Below are 25,903 nucleotides of genomic sequence, written 5' to 3'. Positions count from 1 at the left end.
GACAGTATCCTAAAAAGCAGAGACATCACCCTGCCAACAAAAGTGTGTTTAGTTAAGGCTATGGTATTCCCAGTTGCAATGTATGGCTGTGAAAGTTGGACCATAAGGAAGGCTGAGCGTCAGAGAATTGAGGCTTTTGAACTCTGATGCTGGAGAAGACTCTTCCGAGTCCCTTGGACTGCAAGGCGAACAAACCGGTCAGTCCTAGAGATCGGCCCTGACTGCTCCTTAGAAGGCCAGATCCTGAAGATGAAACTCAAAATACTTTGGCCACCTCATGAGAAGGAAGGGCTCCCTGGAGAAGAGCCTAATGCTAGGAGCGATCGAGGGCAAAAGAAGAAGGGGACGACAGAGAATGAGGTGGTTGGATGGAGCCACTGAAGCAGTAGGTGCAAACTTAAATGGACTCCGGGGAATGGTAAAGGAGAGGAAGGCCTGGAGGATCATTGTCCATGGGGTCGCGATGGGTCGGACACGACTTCTCACCTAACAACAACAACTGAAATAGTGCATAACCATAATGATATCTGCTTTGTAATGCAAGGTTTGAAGCATTGGTTTTTATGCAGTCCTTCTCCGAGACTTTCCTTAGAAATACTACGGAACACTTATGCATATATAAGTAGCTTCACATAAATTAATGAAGACCTCTTAAAAGCTGTTGCTGCTTTAGTTGAAAGGGCATAAATAAGCTTAGTAAAGAATTTAGACTTGTTAGCTTTTAAATATTCATTTTCTAACAGGGCCAGCCTACCTTCCACAAGGTATTACTTGCTTCAAATGGGATCACCCTTAAGTGCTCTGGCACAATTATCAGCTTGAACTTGTGAACTAAATCAAGAATTATTTGGCGCCACAGCAACTCCACACAACGAGCTATGAAATGCATGACCTAAAGCGGGCAGCAAAGTATGAAGAATTGAAGTTTATCAACAAATCCAAGCCCCAATCCTTTCTCAGAAGCAAGCAAAGTCGGGTTCAAAGTTCGCGAGGTTAAAGCCCTGAAGGCGGCACAGGAGACGCCACCGACCACCAAACGCCGGCTGAGAAGGTCCGCACTGGACTCGGGGGATCGCAAGCGACTAGGCCGCCCCGGGAATCGCAGAGAACTCCTTCGCGCGGGGGCGCAAGCGAGGCCGCCTGCGCGGGAAGAACCAGCCGCCCTACCCACGGTCGGCGCCAAGGTGGCGCTGCAGCCCCCGCCCGCCGGCCCGTCCAGGGACCGAGGACCCGCCCCTGCGCCGGCGACTCCTCTGCCCCTCCTCCGCGGCGTGCTGGCGTCATCAGAGCTCGCGCCTTCTCACGGGAGGCGGGCGCAGTATAATCGCCGGCCAGGGGAGGTGGGGAGAGAGCGGCCGAGGCGGCGGAGGGACCAGGCGGTGGCGCGGGGCTCCTGAGGTGAGTGCGCGGAATAACGACCTGTGCGCGGCCGCCCGCCCGCCCGCGTTCTCCGTTCCTCCCCTCCCTGTCGGCGCTCGGAAGGTGCTGGCCGTGGCCTTCTTCGCCCACCCTCCCTCCTGCCTGCGCGCAGCCCCCGCGCCTCTGTGCTTCCGGGCAGCGGCCGACCCCAAACAAAGGCCCCATGTTGTTGTCGTCGTCGGTGCCTGCCGCCGCGCGCCCGGAAGGGAGAGGGCGAGTTGAGGGAGCCGCGCGCCGGGTCGTCGGTGTGTCCGGCCTGCCTTCGCCTTCGCCTGCGCTGCTCTCGCGGGCCCTCCTCCCCTCCTCCGAGCGCCGCAGGGAGGTGCGCGTGGGGGCTTCTGGTTGTTATTCGCCGGCCCATCTTTGCGGTCACGAGACGGCTGCGCCTCCTGCATCTCACGGTGCCCGGAGAAGGCGGAGAGGGGCACATCGGGAGCAGCCTGCCCCAACTCGGTGGCGAACCGTCGCTGCGTTGGTTCCACATGATAGTGCTAAAGTGAGATGGCAAGTTTGCTGTGAGGCCCGGGGCTGTTGGCAGTTATGATTGGGAAGGGTCCTCCAGGGTTTTAAGACGTAATTGGAGAAAAAAGGTATTATTTCACTCGACCTGCTACCTTCTAATGGTTAACGAACCATGTGTGCAGAAACTCTGGATGTATAACCATTAAAAAAAAATCTTAGAGGAATCTCTACTGTCATGTTTTTAACGGCTAGATGATTGTTTTAAACGATTTGGTAGAGAGCTATGATAGAAAAGCATTTTCAACTGCAGTACTAATTGGAAGAATTCTGTTATGGGTCTTTGTCATAACTGTTGTCTTGTGTGAAATGCTCTGAGGTCAGCAGTGCTGTCTGGAGAACAGTAAATATCTGTAACTTTGAGAAACCATCATTTCCCCACTCCTCTGTTTGGTTTGTGCAGTGCAGTCACAGTCTATGGAGCCTGAAATTCTGGAATAAAAAACATTAAATTTTAGCTTCAGAGTCTCTTGAGCAAATCACTCGTTCTGTAGCTGCAACTGGGGACATATTCTTATTGAGGCTATAGAGAACTTGGCCCAGCTGATTTTAGGACCTCTATGCTTTGCCTTGTCACTGCATGAGAGTAATCTCCCCTACCCCTACCCTGCATGAGAGTAATCTCCCCTACCTTAGGCTGTTGTCTCCTGATTGAGAACTATTGCTGATTGCAGCTGTTTGTATAATGATCCTAAATATGTGAAATCCTAGTGAAAATAAGGACCAGATATATATTTTTTTCTTGCTCTAGTATTGGCTGAATAATTTGAAATTCTTAATGAAAGGAGCTTTGATTCAAAAGCGTATACCTGTATAATTATGTTGGTCTCCAAGCTGCTAGTAAATTCAAATCTAGCAGAAACTCCTGGGTGTTCTTGATGGGTTTTTGGCTGTGCAGTAATTCCTTTAACAATAGTATTAGGATGAATATGATGTGTCTTTACTTTTTTCTTCCAAATTTTCCCCATCTCCAAAGTTTCAACTTTAGCTTGCATTTATTTATTGTGAGATGAGCTGAGATACAGAGATAGTAATGTAGCTGCATAGTAGTGATTAATGGATCACAACTCAATTATTGTGACCTTCTGCCCTAGTTAGGTTGGGCCTTGGGATTTCCTCAGTGTGATTCTCTGGCATAAAGGTAAAGGTATCCCCTGTGCAAGCACCGAGTCATGTCTGACCCTTGGGGTGACGCCCTCTAGCGATTTCATGGCAGACTCAATACGGGGTGGTTTGCCAGTGCCTTCCCCAGTCATTACCGTTTTACCCCCCAGCAAGCTGGGTACTCATTTTACCGACCTCAGAAGGATGGAAGGCTGAGTCAACCTTGAGCCGGCTGCTGGGATTGAACTCCCAGCCTCATGGGCAAAGCTGTCAGACGGCTGCCTTACCACTCTGCGCCACAAGAGGCTCATTTCTCTGGCATAAGAAGGTGAAGATAGGTTTGTAGCATGGCCCTACCTGGTGGAATGAACTCCCAGAAAAGCTATGGGCCCTGCAGGAGCTTTGGAGCTTTAACACCAGGTCTATGGATGAGGCCAGTACTGAGACCCCCCTTTAAGTAAATACAAGCACCTTTAAGCATCGTGGTGGCAATTTGTTTGGTACTCTCTCACTATCCCCACTGGTAGTTGTTTGATGGGGAGGGTTGATGTTACCACCATTTTGTAATTTTGTGCTTTGTATGAATGTTTGAATAGGATTTTATTGGGGTTTTACTGTGTATGGGATTGATTTTGTAACCCGCCACAAGCCGACTTGCCAGGAGTAGTGGGAAACAAATCGAAGAAATAATAATAATATGCCTCTAGCTCCAGAAGTATTTTCATTTGAAGCTGTTTTATCCAGTTAATAGACTGTTGAAAGTGAGATTGCAAAAGAATGTTTAAAAGCCTTTACAGTTGAGACTGGAAAGGCATAAATGAATACTCAGTTAAAATGAACACATCCATTTTATTTGTTAAGAAAAGCCATTTTGTGTTTTGAAATATTTGCATGTCATATTTACCACGTAGCCCAGGCTGTTTCTTTTCAAAAAATACAGTCATTAGCAAACAATCCCCCCCCCCTCGGCTCCTTAAACATGCAGTTAAAAGTTGGGATTGCTGAAGCTATAACTAAAATCAAGGATACCTTTCAGTTAAGGCTTGGGTTTTGGCCTATGAGCCTCTTGTGGCGCAGAGTGGTAAGGCAGCCGCCTGAAAGCTTTGCTCATGAGGTTGGGAGTTCGATCCCAGCAGCCGGCTCAAGGTTGACTCAGCCTTCCATCCTTCTGAGGTCGGTAAAATGAGTACCCAGCTTGCTGCTAGGGGGTAAACGGTCATGACTGGGGAAGGCACTGGCAAACCACCCCGTATTGAGTCTGCCATGAAAACGCTAGAGGGCGTCACCCCAAGGGTCAGACATGACTCGGTGCTTGCACAGGGGATACCTTTACCTTTACCTTTTGGCCTAGCACTGGATTGGAAATCTCCAACATGACCTGAATAGTCCAGGCTAGTTCAATCTCGTCAGTTCTTGGAAGCTAACCAGTGTTAGTCCTAGTAAGTACTGGTATTAGGATGGGAGACCACCAAGGAATACCAGTGTAGAATCTCTAGAATATGGTTGGGAAGCTTAGCTATATATACATCCACCTGGAGCCCCTCTGCTTCCCACCTCCTCCTGGCCTGTCATAGACCACTGGGGGTGCAGGTCAACATAACAATATATGGTCATATCACCTGATAAATGTTTTATCAATTTAAAATCGTATTAAAATTCCACCCATTTGAGAAACCCTTTAAGGGCTGTCAGGAAACTCCAGGATTTCACTGGTTGAGAAAGCCTGATCTAAAACATTTCATTTCAAGTTAATCTTCTTTCTCCATGTGGCTGGTCACTTTTTCTCATATTCTGTAGTGAGGCATGTCTCCTCCATTGTCCTTAGGATGTCTATGTCTCAAGCATGATGGCTCTGTAAAGCATGTCTGTCCCTGTCAAATAATGGTTCTTTTCTTGTTAAAGTGAGAGCTCCCCCCGCCCCCCAATCACTGGGTAGAGAAGGCAGAGGGCAAGAACTGTTTGATCAGGTCCCCATGACTTATGTGCCAGTTGCTTATCTTTCCTATCATTTGTGTTGCCTTCATTATCACAATCATGGATATGCTATTTCTCTAGCTTGGAAGGGAGAAAGTGAGAAAGGAAGAAAGCCTGCTCTTTCCTCTAGCCAGCCTACTCCCAAAGGCAGTTTGAGCTTAATTCCTGAGTTCTCACTCCAGCATTCTGTTGTAGGAAAACAGTAGAAGCCACCCTCTTACCTTCTCAACTCTCCTTCTGTCCCAAACTCTCTGATTCTTTCAAGGACTTCAGAGAAAAAGTGGGTGGTGCTAAGTAAAACAATGGTAGGGTTCATAAATCAGGCTTGTGTTTGTATGCCCCTGTAGGGTGTGAATTGAGTAGGATTTTATAATAGACAATTCTAACGTTATTTTTATATATATTTGGCACAAAGTTATAAACTAAAAAACGAGTCACACAGTTGCAGCAGTTCCCTTGATACTCAGTGCTAAACATTGCAGACTTAATCAGATACTGTTGTATCAACTCGAGTGGTTTTTAATGATAAGGAAGAAATACTTCTCCACTCCTCCACATGGAACTCTCTCAGCTCCACCTACTTCACAGGGTGTCTGTTGTGGGGAGAGGAAGGGAAAGCCACTTTGAGACTCCATGGGGGGGGGGGGAAGCAAGGTATGGAAAACAAATTTTCTTCTTAAACAGGACACAGCTTCAGCTGCTGTTTATATTTAAAGTGTTATTACATTGTATGCAGGATTTTTCAAGACTGTATATATGAACATTGATTTGAGAGTGTTGGAAATGTAAGTGGAGGAAAGTCATTGATAAGTAAAATGTAAACTTTCAAATAAAATACTTGCATTAAGTTTTGCCCAGACTTTAATGCAAGTATTATACAGTGCAATCTGTGCAATGAATGCAGTGTAAGCTTAAAATCAAAGGCCTCAGACAGGGTATATCACAGATTAAATGTGGAGATTAACTGAAAGCATTTTCTAAATCTGCTGGTAAAGCTATACAGCTGTAAAAAAGCTTCTTTATTATAATCTTATAATTATACTTTGATTAGAGTCTCCTGGAGATAATTGCATGCCTTTTCCTCTTCAGTGAAAAATATTCTTATATTAAAATTCAGAATAAATTAATATTTCGTTCCTCCATATTTAATGGTTTATTTTTCTGCTGGCCAATTGACTGACTGCCCACTGGCTTGGGTCATTGTTCCTATTTGCAGATTTTCATGAAGGCCATATTTTTTTAATGACCTGCAGAGCAAAGCACACTAGGTTTTCAAAACTGTAGCTACAACTGCTTTTTATAACAATCTTATCTTGGCTTAGAAGTGCTGGGTGCTTGATTATGTTCCATTCGCCTTGTCATACATGAAGTCTTTGGCTTCTACCTGTTTGTGTCCCTGCCTGGGGGAGGGGAGATATTGCATGTGTGCACATTTCCTCTCTCTAAATCTTGCCCAGACCCTTCAAAAGTGGAGATGAGAGAATGCTTTTTTTATCACACTGCTTGTATTGGTCCTTTTCTCCCTATATGCTAATATGGTGGCATTCATATTAGTTTCTGTTGCTTAGAGAGAGTGATAATGGGACATGGAGAAAGCTGTGTGGTAAGTGAATAAGTTGTAGAAATTTTACTTAGCAGGTAAATCTGACTTTGAAGGTGTAGATAAGGAAGAATGCTGTGCTTTGCAGGGAATGAAGAGGGTAATGTGAATTTGTACAGCTTACATTATGGGGTATAGAGACAAGAGAGTAAAGGGAATGGAGAAAGATTAATAGGATTTAGAATTGCCTATGGTTGTACAGAGTAGTAAAGAGAAGTGGATTTAAAGGAACATACTAAGAATTGTAGCTTAATCTTTTATGCCATTACAGAGAGATGGCCTCCTTGAGTTCGTAGAAATCGCACTCACTGAGTTAAGCTGTTTGTCACCTGCTTGTCTGTACTTCAGAAAAAGTACAAAACACTTGTAAAATATTTCCATGGAGCATAAGAGAGACTTTAGTACAGAGGCCATTGTTCAAAAATATTTTAATTGGAAGGTCAACCAAAACCTTCCTTGGGTTCTTTTCAGTAATATACATTACCATTAACCTCTTTTGAAGGCCTATCCGTTTCTTAACTTCTCAGCTGCATACTAATATATGCAATAAAACTTCACTTAAATAGATTTGCTTAGGCAATCGACAGTTCTACGTGATCAGGTTCATGAAAAGTGCCTTTCAATATAACCTCTCCTGTAGCAAATGAAATTTAATGCTCCTTTTTTATTAGGCACAAAATATTCAATTTTTAAAAGCTAAAAATGTATAGGGCAGGCAAATGCTCAGAAGCAAAGATTCTTTAGGTGGTGAAATTAATTACTAGATTGCCATTAGAGAATGATTCAGAATAAAGGGAATAGTTGCCTTCAGTAAAGGGGCATTTGAACACTGGTCTTCTGCTAAAACAGGGCTGTTCTAGCCAGCATGCTTAATCATTTCCGGCACTTATGTGGCAGTTGTTACCTTTCAGTAAACTGGTTCCCAACTTTCCTAAAGGTTGCACGTCTATTCTGGAACGGTTAGTTTTTGTAAGGCTTTCAGATTTGCTACCCAGGAATGACTGCAATAGGCTACTTGCCTATATATCTAAAAATGGAGTCTGCCCCCCCCCCATCTGTGGATATCTGAATCTTTAGATCAGGGCTGCCCTGAGACTAAACAGATTTATCTGCAAATTTGGGATACCTTTCCCCCTTCCAGGTTTCCTGAAAAATCTGAAATCTTAAAAGGTTTAAATTCTCCCCCTAACATGTATGGACAACACACACATTACTTCCTCCGTGCTTTATCTGTGATGTGTGTGGCTAAGAGCTGCTATGGCAGCAGTGATGGTGGGAAGAAGCAACTGTGGCAGTCTGTGCCAACAAGGCTGGGAGGAACCACTGGCCAGGAGCTCCAGCGGTCCTAGTGATAGCAGCAGAAATGTGGTGTGTGAGGGAAACTGCAGCAAGTCCAGAGCTTGGCTTGGCTGCATTGTCAGTGATGATGGGAGGTCGGCAGTCCTGGCAGCATTGCTATTTTGCTTGGGAGTGGCCCAGAGCCAGTCCAGCAGCTTTGCTGTTGTGGGTTGAGAAACCATAGAGGGGTAGAGGTCCTGGTTCATGGGTTCCCCACTTCATTTTATTTAATATCCAACTTGGTGAAGGCAGAAGGGTGGAGTATAAATTTTGAAAATAAAATAATTACCACTGAGAGGGCCATAAGAAAACCAGTAAAAGAACGCAAAAGGTAATAAATACTATTTTATGTATGTATGTTGCTGAATGACTTCCAGTTAGTTACTCTAAGATTAGGGTAGTATTTTGATGGTCCCTTTTTTTTTTCAGCCTCCAGTGTAATTTCAGACCTTACGTGCATTCATCAAGCAGTACGCAACAGGAATGAGCCATCAGTGGGACACTGGTCACTGTGCTCTCATTGGATGCATTTAACGATGGCCTCTTTATTTTGTGATATGTTTCAAGAAGAGTTATAAAGGAGAAAGGAAGGTAAGAATTTTGCTTTCAGGAACTTCTGGTATATATCAATTCAAGCACAGCAAGTTGGATTTCATGTGCCTTTATGACTGTTACTGTGAAACCAGCACATTGAAACGATTACAGTGGTACAAAGGGGACTCACTATCCTGTCTGTAGCACTTCTCTGCTCGCAGTTGTTTTCTACCCTCCCTGCCCCATGCATCAGATCTCTGCATAACTGTGCTACAGAAGATTTCTTTGAATTGCTCTGTCCACTAAAAAGTAGGATCTGTTACCATTTTATTTGGGGGACATTTGGGGGTATAAAGGCCAGCAGAGGAACATACCAACCAAAATTAGTACTGCAGAGGGCAGTAGGAGAAAACACTTTCGAAAAGCAGGATAGCTCTACCCTGTGTCCCAAGGAGAGGATTATTCTGAATTGGTCCTGAAAATCAAATTATCAACCAATTGGTGAGCTAGTATAAACAATTTTATTTATTTATAATTTAATTTATACCCCGCCCCTCCTGAAAGTCAGCCTGAGGCAGCTTACAAAAAGATAAAATACAATTTCCATAAAAACCCCTCAATTAATCCCCAATAAAATAATGTTGTTTGTTAGTTGCAGTCATGCCTGACCCATCGCAATACCATGGACAATGATCCTCCAGATCTTCCTGTCCTCTACCATTCCCCAGAGTCACACAGGCTGCTTCAGTGACTCCATCCAGCCACCTCATTATCTGTTGTCCCCTTCTTCTTTTGCCCTCAATTGCTCCCAGAATTAGGCTATTCTGTAGGGAGTCCTTCCTTCTCATGCGGTGGCCAATAAAATAATAGTACAATCTAAAAATGCCAACTGATGGCAGAAACAGCATCCCTCCTCTATCCCAGTTGGTAGATCACCTACCCCAACTGCATCCATACTCAGGCACAACCAGGTGGATCTCACAGCGCCTTCCACTAGGTGGGGCCTCTAGGGAAGATTTACTTATATTGTGGTTTATATGCTCAGCAGGGTACTTCTATAGTGAAAACGGCAATGGGAAATTTAGGGCCCATTCCGCACAAGGACCAATGTTGCCAATTGGTTTCACAAAGCAATAATGCTATTTTAAATAGTGGAATCTTGGCGTTCCGCATACCTTCATTTGTAGTGGAATCCAGTATCGTTTCATTCATTTCTCCACAGGTTTTCAGTCTCGCAAAAATCGCTAGAAAGGAAGAGATTTTTCTGTGCTTGTTCCCGCCCCTGGCCGTCAATCAAACGAACAGCCAATGGGCAGTTGTTATCATGCTCCCCAAAAGCCCCTTTCTCTTTAAGCACAGTTAAAGAAAAACAAAAACATTTCAACGAATATGCCTTGATTCTTCCTAACGTAGAGACCCATCTAGCTGGCGTGTGAGTTGGCGAGTCATCATTACCATTCTCCTCCAAGTGGAAAAGAAATCCTCCCCTCGCATGGGTGCGTTTTTTGGCCGAAATTAAAGGGAACTGACAAACAGGGGGCTGTGTTGTGCTTGGGGACTTAGGGGAGCTTTTAAGCACTTCTGTGGAGGGACTGTAGCCGGAGAAGCCTCGCTGGTTCGTTGCTTTTCCCGCTCACTCTGAGGGGAAAATAAATGGCGATCGCTTTGCCGGAAGTTCGGAGGAGAGAGCCAGGGGGAGGGACTTTGTTGAAACTGCTACATTGAGAACGCACGGGTCTTTTTCTCAAGTGTTGCAGGTTGTTGGCAGGAGTGTAGCGATTTTCTGAGGGTGAATCCACTTTTCTGGATTCCCCAGAAATCGCTACAACGAAGTTGCAGGAGTGTTGCAGATTGCTCACGACGTCATGCAGAACGTAGTTTTAGTGGTGAAAACAAAATGCAAGACTAGTGCTATATTAAAGTTGTGCGGAATGGACCTAGTTCTTTACATTAAATCATGGTTAATTGGATTTACAAAGACTTCATTTATGAATTAGGGTAGGAAAGTGACTTACTTGTAGAATAGCTGCTTTGCATGCTGGTTCAATCACCAGCATTTCCAGCTGGGAAAAATTAGGTGATGTGAAAGAACTGGGATCTTGGGGAGCTATTGCCAATCAGTAGTCCGTATTGCCCTTGATAGATCAATGGTCTGACTTCTTTTAAGGCTGCTTCATGTATTCATGAGTGTTAGCTATAAGTTGTCATAGCAGCAGCACATAAAAATAGAACAGAATAAAATAAGTAATATCATGGTCTTTTGAGGATAGCACATCATCGCTTAAAAAGCCCATCCACATTTTTATTACTGTGATTTCTAGAGGGTCTCATTAAGTGGATGGAATTGGAATCTACAGTTTGCTGTAATGATGTCTTGTGCAGGTGTTTTAGCACATCTCAGCTTGTCACTTTATATATTAATTTACAATAAGTGTTTGCATATGGAGATTTTCACTAGACAGATAATTTTGAGTGATTATTGAATTTGTTGCATCAGATGTCAGGTAATTTGCACTGAATTCAAAGCCAAGTCAATTAGGATCCACTACTGCTAGCTGACATCATCCTCCAGTGCTTTCCTCTCAGGATGTCTTCAGCTGTCAGACAATTGTGCCTGCTGCATTGGAGGGCTTCTAGCATGTGAACTGTCATTGTGGCATTTGCAGTGGGGTGGACTTAAGGTGCTACAGATCCGTCTGGCTGGCGCACAGCAATAAGCTAGTAGCCCAAGTTTTTACTCTATTGTGTCTTTGAGCATGTCCAAGTAAAATGGCAGTGTACTTTAGTATCAAGTAGTGACATGTTAAGAGTCCCAGGTTTACTCCTTGGCACCTCCAGTTCCAGGATCAGGTGGCATGAAAGACCTCTGCCTGAGATCCTGGAGAGCCAAAGCCAATTATTGCAGAAAATACTAACTTGGATGGACCAATGGTCTGATTCAGTATAAGGCAGTTCTCAAGTGCATACAATGGTCAACTTTTAGAGTATGCTCTATATTGTAAGAAATGTAAATATTTACATCTTGTATATAGAACAAAACTGGTACTTTCATGGATGCTACTGACAACTAAAAAAAAATAGTCCTGGAAGAGAACTATACCTTTGTATCAATATACTGTCCTATAATTCAGCCTTACCTTCTTTCTCTAATTTAGTATTAAATCTTTTAAAATGTGATTAAAAGACACTTAAGTCTTTTAATAGCATTATACCTTGTCTTTTAAGGCTCTGAATTCAGTAGTTAAGCTGAAAAATACTGATTGTCACTCAGTGAGCAGGAATTTGAATCCAGAAACCCGAGTTCACGTCTGTCACCTGCAGCATGCTTTTTCATTTTGTAGATTAATGTATTCCAATTAGCCTTTGTAATCATTTTGTCAGGTTTTTGGTTCATAAATGAACTAACAAGGCTTATAGCATATCAGGAGAGAATGGAATAAGCAAGGCCAAAGCTGTAGGCCTTTTTAGTTTCTGGATTTCAGCAAACCATACTTCACTGAACAAGCAAATCAGGATTACAAAGCGTTATTTGTTAAGTTTGGAAAAACATTTACAGGTGAGCCCCCAGGTTTGCTGTACTTCCTGATTTAGATTTGAAGTAGATTATAGTATCAAAAGTAACTGATTGACCATAAGGGAAGAGGGCTTGTGAACAAATTTGAGATCATAGCTTCAAGCCATTGCATCCTGACTTTTTAAAACTTTACAGCTGAAATACCTTACTCCTTGAGTAAGGAACAGCTCAGCATCTCTGTTGTGCAAAATAATATGAACCCTTTGATTGTTTCTAGGATGGCCAGTTGTGGTGAAGTTGATCACTCAATCAACATGCTTCCTACAAACAGGAAGACAAACGAGCCATGCTCCAGCTCAGCACCATCTCTGATGGTCCCTGAATGTGCTATCTGTCTGCAAACATGTGTCCATCCTGTGAGTCTGCCTTGTAAACATGTCTTCTGCTATCTGTGTGTGAAAGGAGCTTCCTGGCTTGGAAAGCGATGTGCACTCTGTCGGCAGGAGATCCCAGAGGACTTCCTTGATAAGCCAACCTTACTATCACCTGAGGAACTCAAGGCAGCCAGTAGAGGCAATGGGGAATATGCTTGGTACTATGAAGGCAGAAATGGCTGGTGGCAATATGATGAACGTACCAGTAGGGAGCTGGAAGATGCTTTTTCTAAAGGTAAAAAGAGCACTGAAATGTTAATTGCTGGGTTCTTGTATGTGGCAGATCTTGAGAACATGGTTCAGTATAGGAGAAATGAGCATGGACGTCGCAGAAAAATAAAACGGGACATAATAGATATTCCAAAGAAGGGTGTGGCTGGGCTTAGGTTGGACTGTGATTCTAATGCTATCAATCTAGCAAGAGAGAGTTCTGCAGATGGTGCAGATAGTACACCAGCTCTAGGGGCTGCTGCTGGGCAGCCTCTAGCAACTGTTTCTGTCAGACCCCTTCCTTCACTAGATGGTCAGCTGACAAGCCCTGCAACGCCACCTCCTGATGCAAGCATTCTAGAGAACTCTTTTACCAACCTACAGATAAATGGAGACAGTATGGTTGAAAGGAGCCATAGGGGAGAGGGAGAGGAAGACCATGAATCGTCATCTTCTGGTAGGGTGCCAGTTCTTGACACCTCTGTTGAGGAAACAGAATCGGATGCTAGCAGTGATAGTGAGGATGTGTCTGCCCAACTTCAGCTGCCTGTATCCTCTGCTCAGCAGAGACATCTGAATGCAAATGAGCCAGCCTTGGATAGACCAGTGGCAGGAAATGGGGTGGGAAACACCAATGTAAGATCTAGAAGGCCTGATGGACAGTGCACAGTAACTGAAGTTTAAATCTTAGAGCCATGTTTTGAAATCTCAAGTCCTGTACCTGTATATTTCGTCTGTATTGACATTGCACTCCAGTCTAGCAGCGTGTTTTAAAGTGTTTGGGGGTGGGTGGATGGGAAAGAGGAAAAAACAAATTTGGGCCTCTAACTTCAAAGGCAATTTCTTAACATGCCTTGGCTGGAAAACTTTCAATGTTTAAAAAACACAAAAAGCTGGGGGTGTGTTAATGGTTTGACAGCTACTTAGCAATACCCAGTTTTGTTTTTGTAAATGTCTTTCATGTTTTATTTTGTAGTATATATTTCCCTTCTCCCAGTGAAACCCTAGCCTCTTTTTTGACCAATGTATATTCACTGTAAAACTTGGAGCCGTCATCATTCTCTGTTACATTAAGTAACTTTAATATCTGCATGGATCGATGTATGGGAGGAACATTAAAACTGGAAATGGAGGAGTTTGGGTATGAGCAGGATGCTTAATTTTAATGAGAAAATAGGTATGACTTCTGAAGTTCAGATGTTTTACTAAAACAAAGAGAATCATCTTCCTGAATGAAATGTAAAAATTCTGTTGCAGAGTTTTACTTGTAAACACTTCATGGTGTCTTCATTGGCTCTTCTGTCTAGTCCCTGTAGTTTGTTTGAGTCTCTTGATCTGTCTTGTTTTTGTTACAAAATTTATAATTTAATAAACTACATTTTATCAACAATCTGAGCACCGTTTCCATGTAGAATTATGCTAAATGACCTTGAAGAGGAAATTTGCAAAGGAGACACTCTTTCTGATGTCTTTACTACCATCTTTCACACTGGTTAACCAAATGCATTAACATGTATAATAAGCCCTAGCTTGAGTCCAAGGTATTTAGCATTTAGAAAAGAAGTCTGATGTGGTAATTCACAGTCTATTCATACCGTGACTTTTCCTGTCAGTCTGTACTGACAATCGGGTTAGTGAAAATAAACAGCTTCTGAAACTGCCCAACAACTAGGTGAAATAAGATATGTATGCATCAGTGATGTGTGACACTATTTACCTTGGTTCTAAACCATAGCAGCACTGTCATATTAACGATGATGATGAAGAGATTCTTATAATTATCTTGTAATAGTTTCTGTAGATTTAATATTCAGCCATATAGACAACTAAGGGTCATGGTGAGGGGATTTAATCTATCCCTAGAAAAATCATATGCAATTTATTCAGCATCAAGTAGTTCCTCCACTATACATTTGCAGCAGCTGTGCACTGCTTTTTTAAATAGAAAGATAGCTTTTGTAGACTCCCAAGTGTTTAATCCCGTGGTTACTGAAAATGGAGGAATAATACACATTTGGCATCCGTCTTCAAGGACAGGAGTAAGCTCTAGGTAGCACATTTGTACCATAATGTCTCAGTAAGAATTAATTTGTTCAGAGAACCCAGTTTGCTGAGCTATAGTCATTTTTGGATATGCTTTCACACTTTCTAATGTGTCAGCTATGAAGCATATTTGTTGAATACGATAAACTGCTGTATCTCACACAGCACATGATGATACCTTTTATCATCACTTGCACACCCAGTGATCAAAATCAGCCAACAAAAAAGCAAAGTTATAGGCCTTGACTTGAACTACTCTCCATAAAGAAAATACTGACAGCTCCACAAGAACTATCAAAGGCAGTTCACCTTTGAGCTCTTGTGTGTTAATAGAATCTTACACAGCCCCTTGAATTTGAGGAAAGTTTCTATACCCCTGTGTACATTTGGTGTGGTATAACACATGTTCATATATTCTTTAGTTACATACAGGCTTGTTATAAAAAAGTTTCAGAACTTGATATAAATGTAAGAGAAGCCATACTGAATCTGACCACTGGTCTATCCAGTCCAGCATTGTCATACAGTGGCCAGAACCTGGGTACCAGGGCCAAAACTCTAGAAGCTTTTCCACTGTTGCCCTGCCCCAGCACCAAAAATGCATCTTTTCCCAAGACACTGTTCCTTTAGGTAGTGTGGCTAATAGTCACTGATGGACCTCTGCTTCATGTTTATCCAATACCCTCTTGTAGGTCTGTTTGTAGTTTCCATCACTTGCAGCAGTGAATTCCACATGTTGATTACTCTTTGGGTAAAGAAGTACTTTTATCTGTTCTAGACCTACTGCTCATTAATTTTATTGGGAAACCCACAAGTTCTTGTAACAAAGAGAGAAAAGTAACATGTTCAAGAATGAATGAGCTTTTAATCAGTTCAATAGCGTACACATTTTAAAGATTGTTCATTAAAATGAAGGTGAGCAGTAGATACTGAGTTAGACAAGAACAGTCTGTGCATGTTTAGCTATGGGAACTAGCCTACATGTAGATTTGCAAAGGGCTATCTTTAAGATTCAAGAATCAACAAGAATCAACAGGCTGACAAAAGCATTTTCCATGCCTGGAATACAGGATTACAAACCAAACACAGCTGTCCAGTAAATACCAAGCCATTCACATCGAAACCTGAACAAAGTAACAATCCTCAGTGAAGGACAAGCTACTTCACTGTTCCCTTTTCTGTTTCCCTTTTTTCTTTTATTTCATTCTCTGCCAGAACATCTGGATATAACAGTCATTTTCACGTGCACTTTCATCAGTGGCAAAGAGCTAAGTAAAATGTCCTCGTAAGCACTTCTGAGAATGAAAATCCAAGAATAAAGACCAAGTATTCAGTTCATACTGGTATCCCTAAAGCCAGTCTACTGGAGATTATAACAGAACTCATATTTACAGGAAAACACTTAAAAAAGCACTTAATGTTTGGTTTGTCAAGGAGCTGATTGTCTATGTACAGGTTATCCTCCTCCCACTATCTGTTCTTCAAAGTAATGGGGCTCAAAACTAATGGTGGTGCCCTTAAAACTGACCCATGTGCCTGGTGAAATTGTCTCTACTCCATGAGAGGTTATACTAGAATAATGTTCCCCCAGCAGGGAAGATGCAAGCACTAAGCATCCCAAGGAAGAACTAGATTGGGAGCCATCAAACTCACCTTCAAGTGCAGCTTGTCTCTTTTGTCTCAATCTTTGTGAGGATAAAGCTGAGTCAAATGAGTATCAGTCACTACATTTGAAATGGATGTTCCTACTGTCAGCCCTGATGGAATCTGTCTACATTACACAGCAACAGTTTTAGAAAAATCAAGTCCAAGAAACTCACCAACCTACCGTCAGGAGAGCTTGCTGGCTAATACTCAAAGTTCCATACACATTAGACCTTTACCTGTAGTACATAACCAGTAGCTGGGAATGAAACATGTTGGTGTTTTGTGGCACTAAGCTCCTGCACTGATGCAATATTTCCAAGAACTAGCCGACTTTTGCTGTAATTTCAAATAGGATCTCCTTACCAGGGAACTTTGGATGTTAATATCCAAAGAAGTGATAAGTTAATTGCTTCCCATGCATCCGTGATTGGCAGCACATTGTTTGCAAAATATCAAAGTTCTTATATATTTCAAAAAATATTCATTTGTGTTTTGTTCTCTGAGTTAAGGCCTCCAAGTTAGCAGGCCCTCCCCAAACAGTTCCAAAAATCTTCATTTCTGATCTCAAGGCAGCTTCCAGCTGTAATTCCTTTCCTGCCACAACTACTTTCTTCACAGCCTGAATCACTTCAGCCGGTCCCTTTGTGTGCTGCTTGAGCCATGTGCGGGTTTCTTCTAGAGGTTCATCAGAAGGGGGCAAGATGGCTTCTATCAGGCCAATACGAAGGGCGTGTTCCGGCTGCACTTTCACAGCACTACTGAGCAACTTGAGGGCAGGGCTGCTGCCAAGGATTTGTACAAGCCTGGCAGCTCCCCCCCAGCCTGGTACTAAGCCCATCTGCTTGTGGACAAATCTAATTTCACTCTCCGGGGTCATTAACCTGTCAGTGAGAAACAAGCATTCAGCTGTTAATTTATACTGAAGCTTAGAATGTGAACTCATGCCTCCTCTGCTCTCTGCCTCATTGTTATGCAGAACACAACTCTATACTCTGGACAGTAAGAGATACAGTGGCTTCAACATTTCCTATTGCTAGGCAGGCCAGCTAAATATTAAGCAACAGAAACAAGTAACAGAAAAAGGTGGATTGCTTCCATTTTTCCAAGTCCTAAGCAAAAATCAGAAACTGGAATTTTCAAACTTGGGTTTGAGTTTTAAAATGTATTAATTCCTAATTCTTTCATGTAGCACTCTATGCTCATGACTCCCTCAGCCTATGGAGAGAAGATCAAGTCCAGGGTCATTTTCAACCTGGATTTTCAGAGGAAGAGCTAATTACAAGTGAAACAGATGCTACAAAATATGGAGGAACTGCACTATAGAAACTGGACTAGACAATGGTTAGAGACCTCCCACATACATTTTCTACAGAGAGAAGGGGTACCAACCTTTGCTACTTTTATTTTCTGACTTCAAACCTCCCCCAACTTTGGTAGATCTAAACCATTATTTTTATTCCTCATATGTCAGTAGCACAAAGTGTTTTGTCAAATCAAAAGAAATACAGGCATCAGATTACAAATAAAGCAAATACATGTTTCATAGAAGAAATATATCCTTTAAAAATGAGAATTAAATCGCATTTTTTTGTACCAGAATGAAGTACTGAAGACAGCCCAGCTAAAAAAGGATAACTATCTTGACAACCTGGGGGCAATCAAAACATTATAGTCCACAAAACTGATACACTCCAGTAAAATAACTGATCTACAACCATATAATTAAAAAAGAAAAGAATAGTCTAAAAAAGTGAACAGAAGCCAGAAAGAAACTGGGCCATTTGTCCCAAAGTAGCTTGAAATTGCTCTAGGGAGTGATTAAGAAACTGAAAATACAGCTAATTTTTCATGTGCTATTGTGGGAGAAAAAAAGGTCAAAGACAATCTTGTAATTTAGATGAGAACAAGGGAAGGGCAGGTTTTCAGAGTGTTCAGAATGGCAGAAGCGGAAGAAAAATAAGTGAAAGGAGAGGAAGTTTGGCCAGCAACAATAACGCTCAACCAGAATGAGAGTGCAAGAGGAGATTGTCCTATATTACTGCAACATGGCAGGCAATGGTTAATTTCTTCAGTGGTCAGGATCTGACTACTGCTGTTGCCTTTCTTTCACTTGATTTTTTTTAAATCACAGTACACCACCCACTACTGAAGTAAAAGCTACATTGCAGGAGAAAACTAGCACAGTTCCCTGGGAAACTAATGACATCTCTGTAAGCTCATTGGAATATGGCCATGACTTTGAATAGGCAACCCATACTAAATGTTTTGGAGGTGGCTATTGGTCTTCACAGTACTACATCCATCAAGTGTTTTCACAAAGCGGGCAGGGCAAGGTGATCTTTTTGAGTTCTTGTTGTTTGTGGTATACTGCCATCAGTGGAGCTACGTTAAGTTCTTTACCTGTGCAAATAACATAAGGATATTCTAGAAACACTGGGCCTTGCTTCTGGCTAAACACAATTGGGCTTCATGATATAAATATTTAATGAGCATAACTGGAATGTTGATTGAAGTCACCTGACCTTCCTAGTAACACTGCATTATTATAATTTGGGTAAAAGTTAACAACATCACTACATCACTTTTTTTCCACTTTTCAAAAAATCACTTGTAATCAGAATCTGGCCAAAATCTGGCCAGGAGTGTTCACCAGCCCTTCAACACCGTCAGTGTTACATGTCCAAGTGCAGGTTGAAAGTGGCTGGGTTCATCAAAGAAGGGATAACCAGGAAAAGAAGTTCCCTGTTTCCTTCTGCCAACAAAATGAAGACATATACTCCCAGTTGAGAATTTCTATCCTAGCTCAATATGTATATTTATTTTATAAGTATATATACATATTGAGAGCCAGTTTGGTATAGTGGTTAGGAGTGCAGACTTCTAATCTGGCATGCCAGGTTCGATTCTGCGATTCTGGCTCGCCACAGCACTGATAAAACTGTTCTGACCGGGCACTGATATCAGCGCTCTCTCAGCCTCACCCACCCCACAGGGTGTCTGTTGCGGGGAGAGGAATGGGAAGGCGACTGTAAGCTGCTTTGAGCCTCCTTCGGGTAGGGAAAAGCGGCATATAAGAACCAACTCTTCTTCTTATGTGTACACTGGAAAACATTTTTAAATAAAGGTTTTGCCTGAAATGCTGAAGACTTGCTATCAGAGTTATGCATAGCCTCACTCCCTGACATTTTGTGGTTGGCTATCTTTCCAAAACATGTTACACAGGGAAACAAAATCTAGTTACTATAAATGCAGAAGTATCACTGCAAATATACCATGCCATACGTACAGATGCATACAATACAAGTAAATGGCAGGCTGCAGCATAAGAAACATTTCCAAAAATTAATCCAAGTAGCACAGGCTTGAATAAGGTTTTTAATGCTGTCTGCCCAAAACTTCAGGGCCTGGGATTCAGTTGGCCATTTACAGGGAGCAATCTATCCTGCAGAGGAACCACCATGGGAAAAGAAAATATACATTTTGAAGGTTAGGATCCTTTGAATTTAAGTATTTATAACATTTCTGACCAAGGGAGCTTTGACTCTAGAAAGCCCAAAAGTCTTGTTGATATTTAAGGTGCTACTGGACTTGAATCTTTTAGTCCCTTCGTTCAGGTTGAGGTGCATGGCTCACCTTCTTTCAACTTCTCTTCACATGGACCCTATGTAAGCTTCATAATAACTGTTTTGCTGCTGAACTTCACAACAAGGAGTTTGAATGTGGATCTCCCCAGCTCTAGTTCAATATTATGACCACTATACTGCATTGACTCGTTGACCAAAAATCTGCAGAGCTCTGCAATGCTAATAAAAGCCTGTGATCTATATTTTACCCACATATTCATACCTTTCTTTTCTACCAAATGGGGACCCAATCAGGCTTGGATAGGCCAAGAGATTATATGGCCCAAGGTCATCCTGCAAATTTAATTGCAAAGGGGGGAAGACAGCCTTGGTCTCCCAGATCCTAGTCCAATAGCCACTTCAGGTGAACTTGTATCCCCCCAGAATTCTAAAAATGCATAAGCATTCAAGATAGGCTTGACATGATCAATAAAAGACAAAGCAAAGAACTGGCCAAACCTCATACAGAGAGGAAGCACTACTGTGTGCTAGAGCTGTGACTTCTGAGAGGTCTTTCACTCCCACAAACATACAGTGCCAAGCTCAGTGTTTTGTCAGCTTCTTCTTCTCAGAAATAACTCATGAATATGCAAATGATCTCTGTGAAATGTAGGCCTTGTAAAAAAAAAGAAGGGAGGGGGAACAGTTGTGAACTTGAGACAACTGTGTTATGAATAAAGACCAGTTTGCTTACCTACTTTGCAGCTTTGCATATAAAAAGGTGACGTAAAAGACTATGATCGTTACATGATGCTTGTTTGTCGGTTAATATTAGAAAAATTGTTTTATAGCATCTTATGTGGAATACTAACTATTTCTAGGGTTTCCCGGGTGTGAAGTAAAATCAACTTAGGAAGTGCACAAGACAAAGTCAGGTCTACAACAGACATGCAGTACACAGGTCAGATTAATGGGCAGAGTGAAAAGAGTGAAAATGAGTGCCACAAAATCAAAGTGCAGGGGTTCCCAATCCTTTTGGCTCTGGGCATCTTTGGAATTCTGACACAGCATGATTAGCACAGCTACAAAATGGTTGCCCCAGGAGGCAAAGCCATCCACAATATGGTTAACAAAGCTTACCTTGTGCTGTGGGAACAGCAGCTGCCAAAGGTATAATGGGTGCCAAGATCCCCACAGGTACCATGCTGAGGACTCATTTTAGTGTCACATTTCCACTCGCACTCCTCTAGGCAACACACAGATTGCATGTGTTCTGCCTTTTTTTAAATGCCCTTGCAATTCAACATCAATTTCTAGTTTTTAGGATCCATGGAGATAGGCTTAGATATACAGCAGCAATACCTACTGAAATATCATCAGTGCCACCTCCTAGATGTCTGTGCCATCAGCAGGCTCCTGTCTCAGGATCCTACAAATCCAAAGCTAATCCAAGGTCCCAATCCATACACAACTCCAGCCATGAGCCTGGTGTTTGAGCTGATGAAGCAATAAGCCAGGATCCAAAGCTCCATGACAGCACCAACCAGTTGAAGGGCCTCAACTATGATGAGAGTTCCAGCTGAGAAGACAGGAGTGCAAGGCTCTTGATAAGTTCTAGCCTTTAGACTGCTTCTAGGTCTCAGCTACGCTGAAACACTTCTGCTCTTAGCAGGTCTACATTAGCATATGGTGTGGGGGGGAGGGGGGGTCTGAGTGCGGAGCACAACAGCCAAGTAGCAGAAGCTGGAGGGGGGAGAGCAGGGACTCTGCAGCAGTAGTGGGAGAACAGGAGCCATGATCCTTGCAGGGATCCATTGCTTCGCTGGCACTGATGTGAGGTTATAGTTCAAAGGAAGTCATGGATGTCAGTCTTGTAAATCTAGAATTGGAGATAAATCTGTTGTTCCCCATTCATGTAATGGGTAGAAGCTACTTAGCAGCAAAAACCTCTAAAACAAATTCCAAAGGACATTCATATGAAGAAGTCACTCACTAGACAGGGTTTTTCCTGGAAACAGAATACCTTGATGTAAGAGGAACAGGGGATGTGGAATAGAGTCATATAGCTCTAGTTCATCCAATCTCAGAAGCTAAGCAGGGTTGGGACTTGAAAAGGAGACCCCTGAGGAAGACTCAGCAGGGGAAAGAATGGAAAACCAACACTGCTTCTCACTTGTCTTGAATGCCTCTTGCTGCGGTTGCAATTAGTCAGCTGTCATTTGAGGGTATATACAACTACTCCAAAGTTTACTACAACAACTGATTAACAGCTCTGATTATAGAAATTCTATCCTTCTATTTGTGGTTTTTCCCCAGCACTTCTCAGTATACAGTTTCACAGAATGATTTCATGAAGTGATCCCTGCTGCACAAATTATATCCAAAGAAAATAAAAAAATACACATTCCTGATTCTGCAGGAAGCAGTAGTGTCATTTCAGATTTAACAAGTGTGCATAGGCAAGAGTACTGCTTGAGACAGGAGGATTGCATGAATTCTGCAGATTTCTACCCTCCAGCTGTACCACATCCTATACAATACCTGAGGGTCCCCACTATCCTCATTAAGGATTTGGAGGAAGGAAGTAAAGGTCTGCTGTGGCAAAAGGAATGCTGGGGAGCTCTGCTTGCCACTCTGGATGGGGCCCCTAAAAGAGGGACAGGTTCAGATAGGAAGAACCCATCCTCTGCCCAGTTTCAGACATTAGCAGTGACCTTGTAAACCTAAACTGGAACCATATTCCTCTCCCATTCCTATGCTATGGCTATCAATTAGTGATGTGGAACATCTACTGCCGTGGTCCCCCCAATGGAAGTCTACAGATATGATGTCCATAGTCCCGCCCCCAGGGACCGCACCAGTAGATGGGCAGCAGCACCAGAGCCCTAAGGCGCGTTCAGTTTTCTGGCGGCACTGCCGCCAGTCTTCCAAGGCCACTCTCACCCTCCAGAGAGTGAGGCGGGGCCAGCCCAGTGAGACACAGCACTAGCCTGCCCCCGCTATGCCTCCCAGGCTGCTCCTGCCCGCCAGAGGAGCAGGATGTTTCACATAAAAGGTGAGAATCCTTATTAGTAGATTTTTGGATGATGTTTTCAAATGACCAAAGCTAAGGACAGATCTTCAGTTAGCAGAAGAGTTAAAACAGGGAATATCAAACTAGAGCTTCCTACCTCAGGCAAGCTTGTAATTATACAGTGCAACATGTTTGTAATTATATAGTAATAGGAAAATTGTGTGGCTAACATATGCCTGTTTACAAATGGTTTTTTAAAGCTGAAAACTTCTAACTTTATATTGTTCAGTGACAAATATTCTAAGAGCAGGGCTTCCTGCCAGAGTTATATTATATCAACTGCCTAATTACATGGACTCAGATACAATGAACTGACTTATTTTTTTAAAGTCTCATACTCGAAGCTCCTGTTGTTACTCCTGTGTTTAACACTGCACAAAATGAGAGAGGGAAAGCAAGGGTGATCCCACTGACAGCCAAAGAAAAACAAGCAACATTACATGTAAGAGGCACCCCATTTTGCAATAACATGACCAGCACCAGCCAATGTGATAAATCAACCTCATGTAGGTTTATTCCAAAAGAGAAACTTCATGTAATCGTGGTGATGATATGGAATCCTACCTCTCTTGCCAAGATTCTCCAAGCTTAAGTAGGCTTAGAGTAGGCTGATTTCTCCTTCTTCCCCTTCAGCTCTCTTTAAACAAATAGGCACCCTTGATACGCCCGGTATGCCCTTCATTGTACAAGGAGGAATATGGTTGCAATCCTCCATTTTACTTCTGGTTCAGTATAAGCAAAACAGGTCAGGCCAAGAAAAGTCTACCCAGAAAGCTTTGCATGTTAGAAATAAGTCAAAAGCTGACTCTATGTAAAGCCTGCCTGACCAACACAAGAGTGGTGCAATTAATCTGTACCAAAGAGCTGGTATGCTCTTTCCCCATCCTGGTACAACAGACAAAGGAACTGATAGCACTTGGCCAGTAGTTTATTTTATCAATGACGTTTTATTGTCTCATCTTAATGTCTCTCCCTAGTGAAGTAATCCTTCTGGCAGCTTCCTCCTGTCCTTAATCACTGGCACATCAAAATTCCAATAACAGAGTCTGCCACACCTGGACTCCCCTTCAAGCCAAAATGCAAATGTGGTCAGTACACAGAATTTGCCCTGAGCCTTATTCCAGGTTGGAGGTTCCCCAATAGTCCATTAACATTTCTTTATCAAAGTCCGGTTTGCCCATTAACAAACTCTCCATTACTTTGACATTGCTCCATTAATCTATCCAGGAAAAAGGGGAAAAGAAAGGGGGGATATATAAAATATAATCCCTTGGATAAAAGTTAATTAGGTAGCTTTAGAGAGGGAGGCCTGCAGTTTTCTGATGTTACCTCAAGCCTTTCTGTTTTACAGAACTGCTTAAGATGGGCAGTGTTCCACCAGGTCAGGGCCAGGGCTGAAAAGGGTGAGGGCAGTTTAATTTCTTTGGGGCTGAGGATCTTGAGCAGATTTTTGCTCGCAGGATCTCAGTGTTCTTTGGGAGAGGTGGACCTGTAGACTGTAAAGGTCAAAATCAAAACCTTAAACTAGATTGAGTCTTCAATCTGAAGACAGAGCAATTGGGGAGAGCACAGGTCATATATGTTCTCTCCATTGGGTCCCAATAAGGGCCCACACTACTGCATTCTGGACCAGTTGAAGTTTCTGGAGTAACTTCAAGGGCAGCCCTGCATAGTGAGTTACAGTAGTGTAGCCTGGAGATGACCATTACATGGATCACAGTGGCTATGCCAGCTACTGACAAGTAGGGTACTAATTATCACGCCAGGTAGAGATGGCAAAATGTTTGACAAGCAACTTTGATGATCTGACCCCGCAGATATCCAGGATCATACCCACACTCCACTGTTGCCAAAGCTGTTAATTGGACCTTGTCAAGAGCTGGGAGTTGCACTGTCTCACCTGGGGCAAAGTGATATGGAATTTCAAGATGCATGTGCCTCTAGTGTGAAAATCTGAGAAAGCCTGAAGATGTTTACTGAAGTACTGTATGTTTTTTTGTCATTAGTATTAATTTGGATGGCTTTTAGCTGTGTAGACAAAAGTAAGGTGGAGATGCTTAATTTATTTAAGGCTAATATTTTAGGTATGTGTTACTTGCACAAGCATCTTGCTAGAATTCCAAGTGAATTATTGAACAAAAAGCTTTTAAATGCTTAGTAGGCATACAGTAAGATTCACGTGAGACTTGCAACGTTGCCAGTCCCAATGAGGTCAATATGCATTCTTATTTAAGATGCATTTCTTCAGTATGACATGTTTTGTGTATGATATTAATAAATGCTGCAGATAAACAAAGATACACCAGTCTAAGCCCATTGACATAAATGGATTTAGAAGGCTTTGCTCTGTTTAGAATTGAGTAGCATACAATATCCCAAAGGACATATTCAAATAAGTATTCTTCACTGCTCTGTAGGTGGCATAAAAGGAGGAGTGAAAATAGCACAGTATGGTCTATTTTGATATGTTCTGCAGGTGAATGAAGAGTTCTCACAATCCAGCCTTTGTACAACATGGAAGAAAAGGGCATAAGAAAAGTAAAGATCCTGATAGTGGTTTGCAGCCCTTATGAACCATGCTTGTGGATCTTCCCCACATCTTCTTTCTCCAGCAATCACTTGATGCCTGTCCAAGTCACAAGAGTCATATGAACAAAATTTGATAGGTTATCACCATGCAGAAGAGGAAGCACACAACATCACTCCTTATTCTGCTGCTGGGGGAGTTTCTGTTCATTTATAGCATCTGATGAGGGGAGCTTTGATTCTTGAAAGCTTTACACCCTGAAACTCTTGTGGGTCTCTAAGATACCACTGGATTCCAGGCTAGGTGCTAACAATCCACCCCCCCCCCCAAAAAAAAAAACCTCCAACAGTGCAAGAGGGACACAACAGTGCAAGAGGGACACAACAGTGCAAGAGGGACACCCC

General features: G+C 42.5%; 2 protein-coding genes across 7 annotated transcripts in view; one reads left to right on the top strand and one right to left on the bottom strand.

Annotated features, from left to right (window-relative positions):
* The first annotated feature begins 1,245 nt into the window (after nucleotides 1-1,245).
* Nucleotides 1,246-14,036, top strand: RNF146 (ring finger protein 146). 2 transcript variants are annotated; one of them, XM_077300040.1, is made up of 3 exons: nucleotides 1,246-1,398; nucleotides 8,384-8,545; nucleotides 12,280-14,036. In XM_077300040.1, exon 3 carries the CDS (start codon nucleotides 12,281-12,283, stop codon nucleotides 13,328-13,330), a length of 1,050 nt encoding a protein of 349 aa, XP_077156155.1. In that variant the 5' UTR covers nucleotides 1,246-1,398; nucleotides 8,384-8,545; nucleotide 12,280; the 3' UTR covers nucleotides 13,331-14,036. The 2 variants fall into 2 exon arrangements, with proteins under 2 accessions (XP_077156155.1, XP_077156163.1); XM_077300048.1 differs by lacking the exon at nucleotides 1,246-1,398 and adding an exon at nucleotides 1,846-2,009.
* A 1,498-nt stretch (nucleotides 14,037-15,534) lies between these two features.
* Nucleotides 15,535-25,903, bottom strand: part of ECHDC1 (ethylmalonyl-CoA decarboxylase 1) — a 42,977-nt gene continuing 32,608 nt past the window's right edge. For 4 of the 5 annotated variants that reach the window (XM_077300007.1, XM_077300017.1, XM_077299998.1 and 1 more), the window contains one exon: nucleotides 15,535-17,217. In XM_077300007.1, the coding sequence (XP_077156122.1) occupies nucleotides 16,818-17,217 (400 nt within the window). In that variant the 3' untranslated portion in view covers nucleotides 15,535-16,817. The other variant, XM_077300026.1, reaches the window with a different exon arrangement.

Source organism: Paroedura picta, chromosome 1 (assembly GCF_049243985.1).
Source record: "Paroedura picta isolate Pp20150507F chromosome 1, Ppicta_v3.0, whole genome shotgun sequence".
NCBI classification, from domain to species: Eukaryota; Metazoa; Chordata; class Lepidosauria; order Squamata; family Gekkonidae; genus Paroedura; species Paroedura picta.
Note: the sequence above shows the minus strand (reverse complement) of the source record. Positions and strands in the feature narration are given on the sequence as shown.

Bases quoted from the DNA above. Each gene is read 5' to 3' on its own strand.
- RNF146 (XM_077300040.1), top strand. From the start codon at position 12,281: ATGGCCAGTTGTGGTGAAGTTGATCACTCAATCAACATGCTTCCTACA.